At 50.9% G+C, this 18,882-nt stretch overlaps 1 protein-coding gene across 2 annotated transcripts in view; it reads left to right on the top strand.

Annotated features, from left to right (window-relative positions):
* The window catches only part of RASGEF1C (RasGEF domain family member 1C), a 106,951-nt gene extending 101,541 nt beyond the window's left edge, over nt 1–5,410 (top strand). The window contains exons 13-14 of one of the 2 annotated variants that reach the window (XM_023201970.2): nt 4,115–4,187; nt 4,688–5,410. In XM_023201970.2, coding sequence (XP_023057738.1) covers nt 4,115–4,187; nt 4,688–4,712 — 98 coding nt within the window. In that variant the 3' untranslated portion in view covers nt 4,713–5,410. The remainder of the gene's footprint in view (nt 1–4,114; nt 4,188–4,687) is intronic. The other variant, XM_023201969.1, reaches the window with a different exon arrangement.
* The last annotated feature ends 13,472 nt before the right edge of the window (nt 5,411–18,882 follow it).

Below are 18,882 nucleotides of genomic sequence, written 5' to 3'. Positions count from 1 at the left end.
AAGGCCAGGCGCGGTGGCTCAAGCCTGTCATCCCAGCACTTTGGGAGGCCGAGGCGGGCGGATCATGAGGTCAGGAGATCGAGACCATCCTGGCTAACACAGTGAAACCCCGTCTCTACTAAAAAAATACAAAAAACTAGCCGGGTGTGGTGGCGGCGCCTGTAGTCCCAGCTACTCGGGAGCCTGAGGCAGGAGAATGGTGTAAACCTGGGAGGCGGAGCTTGCGGTGAGCTGGGATCCGGCCACTGCACTCCAGCCTGGGTGACAGAGCAAGACTCTGTCTCAATAAAAAAAAAAAAAGAAAAAAAAAAAAGAAAAAGAGGAGCAAAATAAACTCAAAGTCAGCAGAAGGAAGGAAATAAGAGCAAAAATCAATGAAACCGTAAGCAGAAAAACAATAAAGTTAATCAAAGGGCTGGTTCTTTGAAAAGAACAATAAAACTGACGCCATCTAGCAAAGAACCTCTTGACAAAGAAAAGGAAAAGACACAAATTACTAATACAGTAGTGCCCCCTTATCTGTAGTTACCCTCGGTCAACCATGGTCTGAACATATTACATGGAAATTCCAGAAATAAACAATTCATAAGTTTTGAATTGTGCACCATTCTGAGTAGTGTGATGAAATCACACGTCATCCCACCCTGTTCCTCCTGGGACATGAATCATCCCTTTGTCCAACATTTGTGCTGTATTTATGCTGCCCGTTAGTCACTTAGTAGCCATCTCAGTTATCAGATCAACTGTCAGTGTCACTGTGCTGTTCAGGTAACCCTTATTTTACTTTTTTTTTTTTTTTTTTTTTTTTTTTTTTTGAGGCAGAGTCTTGCTCTGTCACCCAGGCTGGAGTGCAGTGGCACGATCTCAGCTCACTGCAGCCTCTGCCTCCTGGTTCAAGTGATTCTCCTCCCTCAGCCACCCAAGTAGCTGGGATTACAGGCGTGAGCCACCATGCCCAGTTAATTTTTGTATTTTTAGTAGAGACAGGGTTTCACCATGTTGGTCTCGAACTCCTGACCTCAAGTAATCTACCAACCTCAGCCTCCCAAAGTGCTGGGATTACAGGCGTGAGCCACCACACCCAGCCTATTTTACTTCTTAATGGCCCCAAAGTACCTGAGTAGTGATGCAGGCAATTCAGATATGGCAAACAGAAGCTGTAAAGTGCCTCCTTTAAATGATAAGGTGAAAGTTCTCAAATTAAGGGGAAAAAAATGTATGCTAAGATTACTAAGATCTACAGTAAGAACAAACTCATCCATGAAACTTTGAAGAAAGAAAAATAAATTCTTGCTAGTTTTGCTGTTGCATCTCAAACTGCAAAAGTGCCTGATGGTGCTTAGTTAAGATGGAAAAGGGATCCAAGGCAAGTATGTATAGGATTCCATACTATCTAGTTTCAGGCAGCCATGTATCCCCCACAGATAATAGGGGACTACTGTACCAGGAGTAAAACAGGATATCACTAATGACTACAGACATTGAAAAGATAATAAGAGAACACGACAAACAACTCCACACACATGAATTTGACAATTTAAATGAAATGGACTAATTCCTCAAAAAACACAAATTACCACAACTTAACATAAAATAGATAATTTGAATAGCCCTATAACTATTAAATAAATTGTATTTATAATTTTAAAACTCTCAAAAATGAAGTCTCCAGGCTCAAATGGTTACACTGGAGATGTCTACCAAACGCTTAAAGAATTAACACCAGTTCTGCACAATCTGTTCCAGAAAGTGGAAGAGGAGGGAGCCTCCTGATTCATTTTATGAAGCCAGTTATCTCAGTCACTTTGAGCTGCCATAACGAAATACCTTAGACTGGGTAATTCATAAACAACAGACATTTTCTTACCACCGAGTTAAAAAAATAAATAAATATATATATATATATATATATATATATATATATATATATATTTTTTTTTTTTTTTTTTTTTTTTCTACAATTTCAGAGGTCGAAAGTCCAAGATCAAGGCAGATCCTGTGTCTGGTGAGGGCTGCTCTCTGCTTCCAAGGTGGAGCCTTCTTGCTGTGTCCTCACATGGCAGAAGAGGCAAATGCAGTGTCCTCATATGGCAGATGGGCAAAAAGGGGCCAGACTAGCTCCCTCCAGCCCTTTTATAAGGGCACTAATCCCATCCGTGAGGGCGGAACCTCATGGCCTAATCGCCTCCTACAGACCCCATCTGTTAGTTAACACTGTTGCATTAGGGATTATGTTTCAACATGAATTTTTCAGGGACACAAACATCCAAACCATGGCACCAGTATTACTCTGATACTAAAACCAAAGACAGTACCAAAAAAAGAAAATATAGGCCAATATCCCTCAGGAATATAGACACAAGAATCCTTAACAAAATAAGCAAATAGAGTTCAGCAATATATAAAAATAATTATACGTCATGACTAAGTAGGTTCATTCCAAGGATGCGAAGCTGTTCAATATTTGAAATTCAATCAGTGTAATTCACTATACTAAACAGCTAAAGAAGCAAAGACACATGATTATATTAATCAATGCAGAAAAAGGATTTGACAAATTTCTACACACATTTACAGTAAAAACTCTCAGAAACAAGTAATAGAAGGGAATTTATCAGCATGACAAGTTGCATCTACAGAAACGCTTCTGCAAACATTATTTATAACAGTGGAAGATTTAATGCTTTCCTCCTAAGACCAGTAACAAGGAAAGGATGTTCACTCTTCCCCACTCTTAGTCATCATAGTAATGGAAGATCTAGTTAGTGCAATAAGGCAAGAACAGGAAATAACACACAAATCAGAAAGAAAAATTAACGCTGTCCCTATTTGCAGATCATGAGGGAAAAAAATCCCAAGCAATCTATAAAAACTCCTAGAACTAATAAGGGATTCGGCAAGGTTGCAGAATCCAAGACACACACGCAGAAATCAACCGTGTTTCTATGTATGAGCAATGAACATGCACACATGAAACTAAAACTATAACACCATTTATAATCACTCACACACGAAAGCATAGGTGGAAATCTAAGAAAACATGCACAGGACGTAGATGCTAAAAGTTAATGCTGATGAAAGAAATCAAGGAAGATGTAGATAAATGGAGACACAGGATGTTCACGAATGGGAAGACTGCATAGCAAAGGTATTAATTCTCCTCCCAGAATTTAAGTACAGGTTTAATGCAATTCCTACCCAAATCCCAGCAAGACTCTTTGTAAGATAGAGATGAGATTCTCCTAAAATGTGTATGGGAAGGCAAAGGAACTAGAATTGCTAAAACAATCTTGAAAAGGATTCATGGGAGGAATGAGTCTGCTTGATGTTAAGGTTGATATTATAGAGCTACGGTCATTAAGACAGCACAGTGTTAGGGGAGGGATGGACACATGGTCAATGGGACAGAACAGAGAACCCAGAAAGAGACCCACACAAGTATATCAGGTGATTTTTGACCAAAAAAAAAAAAAAAAAAAAAAAACTCAATGGAGGAAAGCTAGCCCTCCAACAAACAGTGCTGGAGTGTCCAGGCATCCACAGACCACAGACCAACACATGAACCCCAGCCCAAGCCTCACACCTTATACAAATAATTAGCTCAGCATGGATCACAAACTAAAATGTAAAATGTAAACCTATACAACTTTTAGCAGGGAAAAGCAAGAGATAATCCTCAGAATACAGGGCTAGATAAAGAGTTTCTTATTCCAAATATGCCACTATTATGTGACCCAGCCATTGCATTCTTGGGCAGTTAGTTATTCTGGAGAAATGAAGACTCATGTATTTATACATCATTTGAAGTGAGTTTCACACAGAAGCAAAAGCCCTTACGCAAATATCATAGAGCTGTGCTCATTAAGACAGCACAGTATTAGGGGAGGGATGGACGCATGCAACAATGGGACAGGATAGAGAACCCAGAAAGAGACCCACACAAATATACCAGGTGTAGAACAGGTTATTATCATCTGGGTGTAGAACAGGTTATTATCATCTGAGTGTAGAACAGGTTATTATCATCTGGGTGTAGAACAGGTTATTATCATCTGGGTGTAGAACAGGTTACCATCAACCATAGTTGTGAAATTTCACTTCATTTTCTGTCTAGGTCTTTATTTGGCTTCTTATGAAAGTGAGAGCCCAGAGAACCAAACAGAAAAAGAGAGATGGAAATCTCTAAGGTGAGTCTTCGTGCCAAGATGGGACATGGGGGCTGCTTGGGACCAGGACAGGGCCAAGGGGCTTCAGAGATACCCGGGTCATCAGCCTCCTGGGAGCCTGAGCAGCCCACAGTGGGGTGGGGCAGGATCAAGCCATGGTCGTAGGATGAGGAGAGGAGGCTGAGCCTGTGGACCCCCCTCCACAGCTGGTGGCTGCCTCTGTGGGCAGTCAAGACGCATGTCCCAGGGACAGGGACTCCCAGTCTATATTTTTACGCCAGACAGTGGGACACAGGCCCCACTTCCTTCTTACTCAGAGTGTTAACACTTCCGAGTGGCGGTCGGAAATGATCCATAGCAGTGGACTTCGAGGACTGGCCACAGGGGTTTGCAGAACACCCCTCGGGGGCAGGAGGCCGGCTCTCCTCCGCGCACTGAGAAGGTGGCTGTGCTGGAGAGCAGTCTAACCGGGATGGGGAGCTCCAGGCTCTCACCGCTGCCCGACATGCTTAAATCTGCAGATCTTCTATTTTGGGGAAGACATGAAAGCACTGAGCTGAGGGAGGAGGAAGAGATGGAACCCGCAGAAGCCGTCCACAGCCCTGCCTCGGATGGCCCAGCGGGCAGAAGCGGGGGAGCGCCTCACTACTTTGCAAATGCCGACCCCGTGGCCTGCTGCCCCTCACAGTGGCCATACGGGCACAGGAGACCTTTTGTGGGACTTCAGCCCTGGCAGGACCCAGGGCCTCCAGACGTGTGGGTGGCACATGCCTTGGGGACATCCTGCCTTCAGGACCGTGGGGCCTGGTCAGTCTGTCCATCCTCGGCAAGGACACAACATTGCCCCATAGGGTGGGGGCCACTGCAAGCTCGAGACCTTGCTTGGTGACATGTGCCACTTTGGCCACCACCCAGTCTGTCACCAGGTGGCTTGGGAACTTCTGGAACCACGGCAGGCATCGCGGTGCGAAGTGAGATGCCCGCGCCAGCCCCGAGCCCGCCGGTGGCCACTGCCATTCCGCCCATGGTCCCTTACCCTGCCCTGCCGACGAGCTCGTCTCTGCAGCCCTAGGTACCCGCTTCCTGGATGCTGCTGGCCCCAGGAGACAGCTTTCTGGTAACAGCTGTGGAACAGGTCAGCAGGACAAACTGGACACCCAGAGTCACAGTGTGTACACGGCAGTCCCGCCACCCGGCCCCTTGTAAACTCTAGTCGCTGTAAACACACCCGTACACCCTGCCTATCTGTGTCCACCCCACGTCTCTGACTCGCCGGCCTGAGATGACCTTTGGCCAGGATGCCTGGCAGGTTTTCAACTCAGCCTGGGGAATGTTGCAGCCACAGTTCCAGGCACGGGACCGGGAAACTGTTTCCCATCCAGCGACCCACGTGGTGCTCAGAGAGCCTGGTGCACGGTGGATGCTCAGCTAACCTTTGGTGAGGGATACCCAGAGCCTTGCCTGTGCCTGGTGCCCCTTGTCCAGAGCAGGGCATGAGGAAGCCAGTAAAACCCCCTCGGCCCACCAGCAGACCCCTCCCACAGCCCCACCCAGTCTGCTTCCAGCCCCTCACAAACGGAGCCAGCAAGCAGTGGGCTGGGGAGCAGCTGAGACCCCACCTGACACGTGACAAGGTCATTTAGTCCGGAAGTCAGGGAGTGCAATTTGCACCCCCTTTCCTGGTCAGAGCCTGCTGGGGGGCGGAGGGGTTGGGGAGGGAGCGCTGGGGTGTGCTGACTGACCCACCCTGGCCCACTCTAGGCCGTGTCAGGCCCCTCAGCGGTGGGGTCCCACTCAGGATCAGACTTGGTGCCCTAGACTTGGTTCTAAGCTGGGGAACAGGCAGAGACAGGGCCACGAGCAGCCCCGGTACCTCAGCCAACTCAGGGACTCTGCCTGGTGAGCCAGGACCGCAGCAAGGCCCAGGAGGGCCCGGCAGAGGACCAGGGCCTGCACATCAGGGCCAAGCAGAATCTGCCCTGCACCCCCCCAGCCCACCCCTTCCATCTGAGACCCCAGGGAGGGCAAGTAATGTGGAGAGGTGGGGGCAGGGCTCCCACAGGGCCTGGGCAGAGCCCTGGGGGCCAAACCCCAGGAGTTTGGGGGGGTTCCAGGAGGCTGGTTAAAGCCACCTTCTCACCCTCATCCCTAACTGACACCCTCAGTCCCTGGCACCCCTTGGGCAACATGAGAAAAGCCCACTCCAGAGGTCAGCGGGGCCCGTCCCTGCCTCCTGGCTGCACCAGTATGCTGTTCCCCACCTTGTCGATCCAGTCAGAGCTGCAGCCTCAGGTGCAGGACCCATCTCCCAGAAGCCATTCCTGACAGCAGCCCCCCAGTGGCCCAGCGCAGGATGGATATCAGGATGGCCAGGTGAAGCTGGGTGCCCCGAGGCTCACCCCAGCAGGGGAGGCTCTGGCGCAGGAGGGAAGGAGGCAGCCCACAGCCAGCCCCGTGGAGAAGGCAGGGCTGGGGGCTCAGGCTGAGGACATTTGTGCCTCAGGATCCTCCAAGGGGCCTTCAACCTGGCTCTGCACCCCTCTGAGCAGCTGCTGGGTGCCAGGCCCTGGTACGGCCAGAGGGCATGAGCTCCCTCAGAGAACCTGCCCAGACCTGGTGTTCCTTCTCCAGGTACAGCCTCGGAGCCCAGGGAGGCCTTGCCCACAGCCACACAGTCTGCTCCTTGGCTCATGGCCCTTCCCTGCAGAGGTGTCTTTGTTCTCCTGTAGTCCTGGCTCCAGTGTCATGATCTGCCAGATGGGACGGCCCCCAGGGGCTCCACAGGGCAGGGCCTGTGCCTGTGGGGCAAGTGTCAGCAGCGCAGATGGTGCCCAGGACTAATGCCTGTGAGCACAGCGTGGCACCAGGTGATGTGAACCCCTAACACCACTCAGTCAAATGCAGGCACGAGGCAGGCCCTGGCCATGGGCTCTCCTTCACCACCTAGGCTTCTCCAGGGAGGGAGCCGGGGTGGGGTGGAGCCTGCAGACTGGAAGATTCTTCCCTGACTGGGGCTTGCCTCAGAGGCCCTGGGCCTGGCTGGGGTTCCAAATTGATTCATTCTCACATGGGGGACCCGTGGGTTCTCTGAAACCCCTGTGCCCCATCACTGCATCCCTGGGGACTGCCCTCCACCCCAGGCAGTTCCTTGGGAAATGGTGTCTTGGTTCTGGCTGCTGGAACAGAATACCAGAGGCTGGGTAATTTATAAACAATGGGAATGCATTGCCTACAACTCTGGGGGTTGAGAAGTCCAAGATCAAGGCACCAGCAGATTCAGTGTCTGGCCCCTCACAGGTGGTGCCATCTGCGTGCCCTCACACGGAAGGGGTGTGCAGCTGCCTCCAGCCCCTTTTATGAGGGCACTAAGCCCATTCACAAGGCCAGCGCCCCCATGAATTAACCACTCCCCAAAAGACCCCACCTCTTAATACCCTCACACTGGGGGTTCCTTTTCAACATGGGAATTGGGGAGGTTACCAACATTAGACCACATCAGGCATCTCCATCGTGGCCAGCACCTTAGCCTGGGAACCCAGCCACATCCAGCCCTCTGCAAAACCCATGCAGCCCCCCAGAGCAGAACCCCAGATAATCTCAAAGGTGTGAGTAGGGCTGTCCCAGGGACTGTCATGGTCCCCTTCCCTAACAACTCAGGGACAGATAAATGCTGACATGGCCCCTCATCCTTCAGATCCCTCAGGCAGGCATCAGACCTCAGGCCTCTGCGTCTCCCAACCCTGCAGGGTTCCTGAGTGGTTCTCCAGGAGGGGCAACCCCCTCAGCCCTTGGAAGTACCCCGTGCACCCACAGCACCCTCCAAGCAATGCCCTCCCCAGTTTCCAGCTCCCAATCACTGACTCACCCACCCGTGGGTCAAGGAGGTGAGCAGCTGGGATCTCAGTCAAGCGCGCCAGTTGGGATATGTCTCAGCTGAAGGCTCATACTTCATACCTGGAACCTCAAACGCTTCCCCATGACACCGAGCCTCAGGCCAGCGCTTCACCTGCAGCCTAACAAACCCCGCCAGGTAGGTGCTGTCATCATGCCCCTTGGCAAGTGGGGAACAGAGGCTCAGAAAGGCTAAGCAACTGCTCGTGGACAACAGCATGGAGAGGCGGGGGCTTGCAGGGTCTATCGCCTCCACAGCTCTGCTTCTAACCATGGTGTGGAGCAGAGGGGCTTCTGCTGCCACCTGGGCTTCCTACAGTCACACTCACGGTGACATGCGTCTTTCCTCTGCTCCTGCCTGCTCCTCTTTTGCAGGTCCCTAAGCCCCCTGGTGTCCCCTGATGTTTCAGGAGGACCCTGCACTGTCCCATTCATGCTCAAGACAAAATATGCCACGGCCCAGCTCCCCTCCTGCACCCGCCCTGGCCCTCCGCGGGCCCTGCTGGGTGAAGCCATGCCTCATACCCAGCCATACAGAAAAGCAGGCCTCACTCCCTATCACACCACCCTCCATCCCCAGGCACCCAGGCTGCATGGCTCATGGCCTGCTGCACAGAGTCTTCAGTGAAAAGGGCCCCATTTTCACTCCCCAGGACTCAGGTTGGGGTCCTGGGGCACCAGGCCAGGAGATGGATCCAGTAGGGAAATGTCAAAAGGCATGATGAGAGGCCCCTCAACCACAGCGGGGCCCTGGCCTGTGGCTGGGTGGGGTGCCTGACACTGTCTTCTTCAGCATCCCACCCTGCGCCTCCAGGTAGGACCGGAGAGATGGAAGGTTAAGTGGAATGAAGGGATCTAAGGCATGAGCTGTCCCCACTACAGCCCAACAGACCTTTACCCAGTGGGCAAGCTGAGAGCAGTTCAGCAAAGGAGGAGACAGAAATCCCACGCGTCAGGGCAGAGAGCAACGGCAGGAAAGAGCGGCAGAGGCCAGCAGTAAAGATCCCCACAGGACAGACCAAGGAGCCTGAAGTTTACCCCAAAGGCTCTAGGGGAGCCAGTGAAGAGTTTCGGGGGTGGCAGTAACATGGTCAGTTTTAGAAAGCTCTCTGATCACTTTTGACCCAATACTTCCACTTTTGCAACCTAAACTAAGCAAAAAAATCTGAGATCAGCACATTATTTGCATAACAGAGACGTCACAAATGGCCTCCACAGTCCTGCTCCTGTGCCAGCACGTGGATTTGCTCCTCAGCCCAGCCCAGCCCAGCCCCTGGAAAGCCCAGCCAAAGGCCCCTAACCAGCAGGAGCCAGAGCCCTTTCTTGCAGCCTCGGTGGGAGATGGATGTGCGCGCCTTACACGGGATGGGCTGACACCGAAGGGCTAGTGAGACAATAAGGACTAGTGCCTCAACCGGGCATGGTGACCCACACCTGGAATCCCAGCACTTTGGGGGTGGATCACTTGAGGTCAGGAGTTCAAGACCAGCCTGGCCAACATAGTGAAAACATGGCGAAAACCCGTCTCTACTACAAAACACAAAAAATTAGCGGGGTATGGTGGCGCATGCCTGTAATCACAGCTTCTCAGAAGGTGGAGGTGGGAGAATCACTGGAACCCAGGAGGTGGAGATTGTAGTGAGCCAAGATTGTACCACTGCACTCCAGCCTGGAGACAGAGCAAGACTCCATTAAAAAAAAAAAAAAAAAAAAAAGGCAGGAAGGAAGACAGGAAGGAAGACTAGTGCCTCATAAGGGGCAGAAAGCTTCTCAATGAATTACTCGCTCCTATTGGTTTTGTGGACAGTTGCACCCCACTATTTAAATAATGATTTACCCTTCCGGATTAAAATATAAACAAAGGCCAGGCATGGTAGCTCACGCCTGTAATCCCAGCACTTTGGGAGGCCAAGGCGGGTGAATCACTTGAGCCCAGATGTTCAAGACCGACCTGGGCAACATAGTGAGACCCCATCTCTACAAAAAATTCAAAAATTAGCCAGGCGTGGTGGTAATGGTACACACCTGTGCTCCCAGCCACTCAGGAAGCTGAGGTAGAGGATCGCTTGAGCCCAGGAGGTCGAGGCTGCAGTAAGCTATGATTGCATCACTGCATTCCAGCCTGTGGAGCAGAGTAAGACCCTGGGAAGGAAGGAAGGAAGGGAGGGAGGGAGGGAGGAAGGAAGGAAGGAAAACATAAATGAAACACAGCAACTTAGAGACCAGTTTGGTTTAAATCAAGAGCCGCTAGCACTCACGTAGACAACCTCTGCATCTAGAACATGTCTTCACAGTCGATCGTTTGATCTGACACATCGAGACCCTTCACAGGGAACCTGCCAGGAGGCTACTGAAGACCTGGATAAAGGGTCTATGCGGCAGCACTCAGAGAGAAGCTAACTGAGCCCTGGAAATTCAAATGTTTAGAGGTTGAAGAAATAAGGAAAATCCATCAAGGGCATTGAGAAAAGAGTTTCTGGAAGTTAAGAAGGAAACCACGGAAGAGGCAGAAGCTGTTACAGAAAGACGCAAGCAGCAGCAGCCACCCAGCTGCGTCAAATGCTGCTGAGAAAGTCTAGTAAGAACCAGGAGCTGGCCCGTGGGTTGGGCAATGTGGACATCAATAGTGACCTCAAAAGGAATTTCAGTGAAATGTTGGGGATGAAAGTCGGCCTGAAGATGATTCCAAAGCAGATGGAAAGACCAACTATCCAGTGGGAAAATGGGTAAGTAACAGTTCACAGAAGAGGAAATGTGCATAGCTCAAAGATGTACGAAGATGCTCACAGTGGCTGGGTGCAGGGGCTAATGTCCATAATCCCAGCACTGTGGGAGGCCAAGGCGGGCGGATCACGAGGTCAGGAGATCGAGACTATCCTGGCTAAGACAGTGAAACCCCGTCTCTACTAAAAATACAAAAAAAAAAAAAAAATCCAGGCATGGTGGCGGCGCCTGTAGTCCCAGCTACTCAGGAGGCTGAGGCAGGAGAATGGCGTGAACCCGGGAGGCGGAGCTTGGAGTGAGCTGAGATCACACCACTGCACTCCAGCCTGGGCGACAGAGCGAGACTCCGTCTCAAAAAATAAACAAAACAAAACAAACACACAAAAAATATGCTCATGGTGATAGAAACGTTCAAATTCTCTGAAAGAAGACCACATTGATATGCCATTTTTACCTCTTAGGTTGACAGAAAAAGAGTAATGTTCTGAAGCACAGCTAGGGAAACAAGCACTTGTGATTGCTGTTCAGAGTGTAAATTGAGGCTCTCCCACGGGGTGGATTTGGTGGTTGCCATCAAAATTACAGGCCAGGCGCGGTGGCTCACGCCTGTAATCCCAGCACTTTGGGAGGCCGAGGTGGGCGGATCACCTGAGGTTTGGAGTTCGAGACCAGCCTGGCCAACATGGTGAAGCCCCATTTCTACTAAAAATACAAAAAATTAGCCGGGCGTGGTGGCAGGAGCCTGTAATCCCAGCTATTCAGGAGGCTGAGGCAGGAGAATCACTTGAACCCAGGAGGCAGAGGTTACAGTGAGCCGAGATCGTGCCATTGCACTCCAGCCTGGGCAACAAGAGCTAAACTCCGTCTCAAAAAAAAAGAAAAACACCAAAATTACAAACGTGGATGCTGTGACATGGGAATGTCTCTTCTACAAAGTGATCTTCCCTTCACCCTTACACACCTTCAAATGAAGTCTGCATACAGCTGTTTGTCACAGCAGTGTTTGACAGCAAAAGATTGGAAACAACCCATGTCCATAAATAGGAAGCCGGGAAAATACATCCCTGTGTGCCTCCCCATTGAAGACTCCGCAGCTGTAATAAGGATGCTTCATGTACTGACGTGGAAAGGCACCCTCACCCCACAATGGACGTACCAGCCCACCAGCGTGGTTCAGTGGTCCCACAAATCCTTGCCAACACCTAGTGTCAGTGTCAGGATTATGTTCCTGCAGCGAGATGTATGCCACCAAAACGAGGAAAAAACCAAGAAAGATGACGTGGGTCAGCAGTCACAAGACCCAACGCAGGGAGAGAACAGAAGTCCTGGGAGACAGCCTCTGTTCAGCACCAGCAGATGAGAGCCAGTGGGAAGACAGGGCTCCAGGAGAAGCCCGAATGGAGAGAGAGCTGGCAGGCATGACTGTCCTGATTCTTACCACAGAGTGCCTCTGGGGAACAGAAAATATGAAAGGAAGGGGGAGTGGGAATGTTAGCTTCTGTTAAAAGCCTTTTTACACTAAATTATTTTTAAGTACTACTTTGATTTTTTTTAATTGATTTTAAGCTGGGCATGGTGGCTCATGCCTGGAATTCCAGCACTTAGGGAGGCAGGAGGATAACTTGATGTCCGGCGTTCAAGACCAGCCTGGGCAACATAGTGAGACCTTGTCTCTACAAACAATTTAAAACTTAGCCAGGAGTAGTGGCACACACCTGTAGTCCCAGCTACTTGGGAGGCCGAGGTGGGGGGATAGCTTGAGCCCAGGAGTTCAAGGCTGCAGTGAGCTATAATTGAACAACTGCGCTCCAGCCTGAGTGACAGAATGAGACCCTGTTTCCCATCCCCCCAGAAAAACACTTTACAACCAAAAAGTTCAGTAAATCACTGTAGGGGGTAGGGTAGAGTTCCCAAATCTGAGAGGACCTATAGCCTAGCAAGAGAGCTCTGCACCCAGAAAAATGAGCAGGAAAACGGGCAAGGGGAGGACACAGCGAAAGGTGGGTCTCTCTCAAATGTGATGTTCCTCCAAAATAACAGCATCCCAGACACACACAGCTACCAGAGGAGGAAACGTCCTGGGGCCCAGGCCCAGGGAGGGAGAGCCGGGGAGCTCCTCAGGGCAGTGAGGATGAAGTGTATTTGCCCAGCATCAGGAGTAGGAATCTCAAAGGGCAGGCAGAGGAGAGGAGCCAAGGGAGCCCTATGGACCCCCTTCCCAGCAAAATGAGTGCAAGGGGTAAAAATGATTTCTTTAAGTCTCCAGAAATTGTCTTTTTTTTTTTTTTTTTTTTGACAGTCTCGCTCTGTTGCCCAGGGTGGAGTGCAGTAGCGCTATCTTGGCTCACTGCAACCTCCACCTCCTGGGTTCCAGCAATAATTCTCCTGCCTCCGCCTCCTGAGTAGCTGGGATTACAGGCATGTGCCACCACGCCCGGCTATATATTTTTTGTATTTTTAGTAGAGACAGGGTTTCACCATGTTGGTCAGGCTGATCTCGAGCTCCTGACCTCGTGATCTGCCTGCCTTGGCCTCCCAAATGCTGGGATTACAGGCATGAGCCACTACACCTGGCCCGGAAATTGTCTTAAAAGCATAGACTGAATGAAGAAAAACTGATTCAGGAAAAACCTACTGAAGCTTGGTAAGAACAGTGAGCACTATGACATTTGAACTATTAACCACTTCCTCACTCGTCACTCTCAGCTCAGAGTGACAAAAGCTCTGTGCTGGGCGGGAGCCGCCAACAACACAAAGCTCCCAGGCAAGGCCACCAGACCTCCACCGGACGGGCAGCTGCCAGCATCTGTGCCCGCACCGCCCAGCTCTGTGTCCAAAGCTAAATCCTGAGTGAGCACAGCAGAGAGGTCAGGGCCCTCCTCCAGCCAGCCCCTCCATTTCAGAGTGAAGACTCTGCTCTAGGCGCTTCCGTCTGAGAACACCAAGTCAGGCTGGCTCCAGCTCACTCAGGGTGGAAATTCCACGCTGGGAGAGGCAAGCCAGGAAGATCAGAGGCTACAGTCCCCACCCAATCCACTCATCAAGCAAGGGTGTCACTCTGAGAAGGTGGGCCATTGTCTTTACCACCCACAGTGAAGCAGTGACTGAGGAATTTTGCCCAGGAGAGGAGAGGCAAGGCATAGAGCAGACAGCTTCTAAGCTCTCCCCAAAGGAATTGCCTTTATTTGAACACAGTGTAAGTAAGTTCAAAGCTAAGGGCACTCAAAAAACAATAGACAGGCTAGATGCGGAGGCCCTTGCCTGTAATCTTAGCACTTTAGGAGGCCGAGGTGGGTGGATCACCTGAGCTCAGAATTTTGAGGCCAGCCTGGCCAAAATGGTAAAACCCCATCTTTACCAAAACTATAAAAAATTAGCCTGGTATGGTGGCACATGCCTGTAATCCCAGCTACTTGGGAGGCTGAGGCAGGAGAATTGTTTGAACCCAGGAGGCGGAGATTGCAGTGAGCCAAGATTGTGCCACTGCCCTCCAGCCTGGGCGACAGAGCTGGAGTGTCTAAAAACAAATCAAAAACAATAGAGAAAGTGTTGGTAAGCGATTAATAGATAACTAGCAGCTTCAACAGAGCAACCAGCTAAACCATAAGCCAGCCAATTTACCAGATAGAACCATGGAGAAAAGCAGCTACAAAGAGCTCTCCTGGGGTCAGAATGAACCTCAAAGACTGGCCTGGAAAACTGCCCCTGCAGAGGCGCCTGCATTTAATTGAATCAAACTGTAGCAAAATGTACGTCCCAGGACACCGTCATAACAGTAGAACAATCATCCAGCAATCGGTGGCGCCTAACAGCTGGTGCGAGACCAACAAAGGCAGTTAACAGAATTATGAGGGAAGGGACAGCCAAAGAGAGCCCCGCTAAAGCCACTGCCACCCCAGGATGACTGTGCGCACGCCCAAGCCTCCCTCTGAGGAGCCACAGCAGAGGCATCATCTTGCAAGTGAAACAGACCGCATTAAAATAGCCCAGTTAAGTCTCATGCTTTTCCCTGACACGTGGCCTGCACCTGAGGCCTTTGCTCTGGATTTTTTGCCAATTGGCCAGTAAAACTTTATTTGCCAAAACAGGCAGCCAGCCTGTGGGCAGTAGTTCCTGATTAAATTTTTTAAAACACTGCCTTGTCTATCCTGATTCTCTCCCGCGCCTTGGCATTCCTGGGAAGTTGTTTATTTAAGAGGTCACAAGAGTCCGGGGGCGGTGGCTCACACCTGTAATCCCAGCACTTTGGGAGGCGGAGGCGGGGGTATCATTTGCGGTCGGAGTTCGAGACCAGCCTGGCCAACACGGTGAAACCCCGTTTCTACTAAAAATACAAAAATTAGCCGGGCGTGGTGGTGCGCGCCTGTAATCCCAGCTATTCTGGAGGCTGAGGCAGGAGAATGGCTTGAACCCGGGAGGCGGAGGTTGCGGTGAGCCGAAATGGCGCCACTGCACGCTGGATACAGCGAGACTCTGGCTAAAAAAAAAAAAAAAAAAAAAAAAAAGAGGCCGAGGCTCCAGCCGGCCCGCGCCGAACCCCGAACCGCCAGGGGGCGCCCTCGCTCCGGCACGGCCCACCCAGCCCGGCAGGAGTCTGCGGCACCGGGGTCCCTGAAGCCGCGCTGGGCGTCCCGCTGGCTGGGCCTCAGACTGGACCCTCACCCTCCTCTGGCGGCAGCCCCCTCCCCAGCCTGCCCCCATCCACTGCCCACCAACCTGTGTCCATTTCTCCCCCGAGACGCCCTGGGATCTGTTCCCCGCTCCCCTCACGGAGCCCTCCCCAGGTCTGGCCTCCGCGGCTCCCACCGCCCGAGGTTTTCCTGTGATTTGAGGGCGGGCCTCGCAGCCTGAAAGCCCGACCTGAAATCAAAGCTGACGATAGTTCCTGCGTGCAGCAGCCCTTCCCGCCGCCGGCCGAGCTTCCCGAGAGCCTGTGGCGAGCTGCGGGGAGCGCCCTGCGGAGACGTGGCTGGGGACGCACCTCTCTCACCTCTCGCGCCGAAAGCCAGGGGAGCAGAAAACGCAGCCATCAAGGTCAGTGATATTTTAATGCCATGTTTTTGAAAGCTAAAGTTAATGAAAACGTCCATGAACAAAATAACAGCGTTTTAAATAAAGACAGGATTCGATTTTTTTTTTTTTTTTTTTTTTGACGGAGTCTCTCCCTGTCGCCCAGGCTGGAGTGCAGTGGCGCGATCTCGGCTCAGCGCAACCTCCGCCTCCCGGGTTCCTGCCATTCTCCCGCCTCAGCCTCCCGAGTAGCTGGGACTACAGGCGCCGCCACCGCGTTCGGCTAGTTTTTTGTATCTTTAGTCACCACGCCCGGCCCGTTTGGGTTTTTCTTTTGGCCTCAGGCTCCAGTCCTCTGACTGACCTTGTCTTTGACTTTTTAAAATGTATTAAAATATTATTTATGCTGAAGACTGAGATTTTGGGGACCGTTCTCCAATTTTGCACCTGAGGCAGCTACCTCACTCCCTTCATGCTAGTCCCAGCCCCAGCAGAGACAGTCAATAAACACTGCCAAGTAATAGGTGTACATGGTGGTTCACGCCTATAATCCCAGCACTTTGGGAAGCCAAGGTGGGCGGATCACCTGAGGTCAGGAGTTCAAGACCAGCCAGGCCAATATGGTGAAACCCCCATCTCTACTAAAAATACAAAAATTAGCCGAGCGTGGTGGCACACGCCTGTAATCTCAGCTACTTGGGGGAGGCTGAGGCAGGAAAATCACCTGAACCCAGGAGGCGGAGGTTGCAGTGAGCCGAGATCGTGCCATTGCACCCCAAGTCTGGGCAACAAGAGTGAAACTCCCCCTCAAAAAAAAAAAAAAAAAATCAGGCTGGGTGTGGTGGCTCATGCCTGTAATTCCAGCACTTTGGGAAGCTGAGGCAGGAGGATCACTTGAGGTCAGGAGTTTAACGCCAGCCTGGCCAACATGGTGAAATCCCATCTCTACAAAAAATATAAAAATTAGCTGGTGTGGTGGCAGGTGCCTGTAATCCCAGCTACTTGGGAGGCTGAGGCAGGAGAATCACTTGAACCTGTCGGAGTTTGCAGTGAGCTGAGATAGGGCCCTGCACTCCAGCCTGGCAACAGAGCAAGACTCTGTCTCAAAAAAAAAAAAAAAAAAAAAGTAATAATTTCAGAAGGTGATAAGATCTAGAGAGAATTAAACAAGACCATGTGACCCAGCAATTCCACTCTCCTGGGTATTCTATTCTAAAAGAAATGACAACACACAATCGCACAAAAACTTGCACACAAATGTAATTAGCAACACTGTTCACAATAGCCAAGGAGAGGGGGAGAAACAAAATGTACTTCAGTGGATGAATGGCTAAGCAAAATGTGGCTGCGATCTCATCAAATATACATTTGATCTTCATCTGGGCGTCCTGGTCTGAAACTGCTAGAATCCGTGGAATCTCCACAGTGGCGTCTTTCTTATGCTGAAGACGTGGGTGAAGGCGGGCAGCCCCCAGGTAGCTCCAGGATGGGGCTGGTCACCAGAAAGACCCAGGCAGGACTAGAGGCCTGGGACTTCCAGCCTCACCCCCCAGCCTCCAGGGAGGGGAGAGGGGCTGAAGGTTAAGTTGTTCGCCCATGGCCAGTGATTTAACCAGCCATGCCCATGTAATGAAGCCTCTGTATAACCTCCAGGATAGCTGAACACATGGAGGTTCCTGGAGGGCGGCGTGCCCAGGGAGGGCATAGAACCTTCGTGCCCCTTTCCCCATGCCTTGCCCATGCATCTCTTCATCTATATCCTTTGCAATACCCTTTATAATAAACCAGCAAACGTAAGTGTGTCCCTGAGTTCTGTGAGCCGCTCTAGCCAATTAATTGAACGCAAGGAGGGTGTCATGGGAACCCCAACTTAAAGCCGGTCCATCAGGAGTTCCTGAGGCCCAGGCTTGGGACTGGCATCAGAAGTGGGGCAGTCTTGGGGACTGAGCCCCACCCTGTGGGCTCTGGCACTATCTCCAGGTAGATAGTGTCAGAATTGCATTGAAGGGCACCAGCTGGACCTGACTGCCTTCTTGCTGGTGTGGGGAAAACCCCCACACATGTGGTCACAGAAGGTGCCTGTAATCCCAGGTACCTGTGGGGAAAACCCCCCTCCTGTGTTAATTTGTGTGACAGCCAAGGGAACACAGTTGAGTTCTTCCGCATTCAGTAGCATACTCATACGACGGAATATCATTCAGTATTAAAAGGAATGAAGTTCTGATACATGCTCCAACATGGATGAACCTATAAGCACTGTGCTGAGGGAAAAAAGCCAGACACAGAAGGTTACACACTGTATGATTCCGTTTATAGGAAATATCTAGAACAGGTAACTCCACAGAGACAATGATTGCCAGGGATTGGGGTAGTGGGGTGGTGATGAGTGACTGCTAATGTTATGAGGCTCCTTTCTGGAGGGGGGACATGTAATGGAATTCAACAGTGGTGATGGTTGTACAACCTCATGAACATAGTCAAAACCACTGATTGTACACTTTAAGATGATACATTTTACGTTATGTGACTGATATCTCCATTTAAAGAACAAGGGGCTGAGCCTGGTGGCTCACGCCTGTAATCCCAGCACTTCCGGAGGCTGAGGTGGGAAGGTTGCTTGAGCCCAGGAGGTCAAGGCTGCAGTGGCTATGATTGCACTCCTGCACTCTGGCATGGGTAACAGAGTGAGACCCTGTCTCTAAATAAATCAATTAATTTAATTTAATTTAAGAATAAAGAAAGGGAAGCAGAGTGATAAATAAGCACGGGGAGGTGAGGTATTAGGGAGACCAGGACAGCCTCTCTGAAGTAGAAACACTTGATGGGACCTCAGTGACAAGAAGGAGTCAGCTGGGGATTAAGCTGGGGGAGAACATTCTGTGCAAAGCACCACATATGCAAAGGCCCTGAGGCAGAAACAACCTCCTGGAGTCATTCATTCACTCTGCACATCCTTCTTCAAGCCTAGTTGGAGCTAGGCACTGGTCCCTGGGGATGTAGCAGAGAGCAAAATGTCCTAGAATATAATGTAGGTGTCTGAAAGCAGCTAAGGACTACAGAGGAGAGTGAAGTAGGGAGGGGAGAGAGTGTG

The sequence above is a fragment of the Piliocolobus tephrosceles genome, chromosome 4 (assembly GCF_002776525.5).
Source record: "Piliocolobus tephrosceles isolate RC106 chromosome 4, ASM277652v3, whole genome shotgun sequence".
Lineage (NCBI taxonomy): Eukaryota > Metazoa > Chordata > Mammalia > Primates > Cercopithecidae > Piliocolobus > Piliocolobus tephrosceles.
Note: the sequence above shows the minus strand (reverse complement) of the source record. Positions and strands in the feature narration are given on the sequence as shown.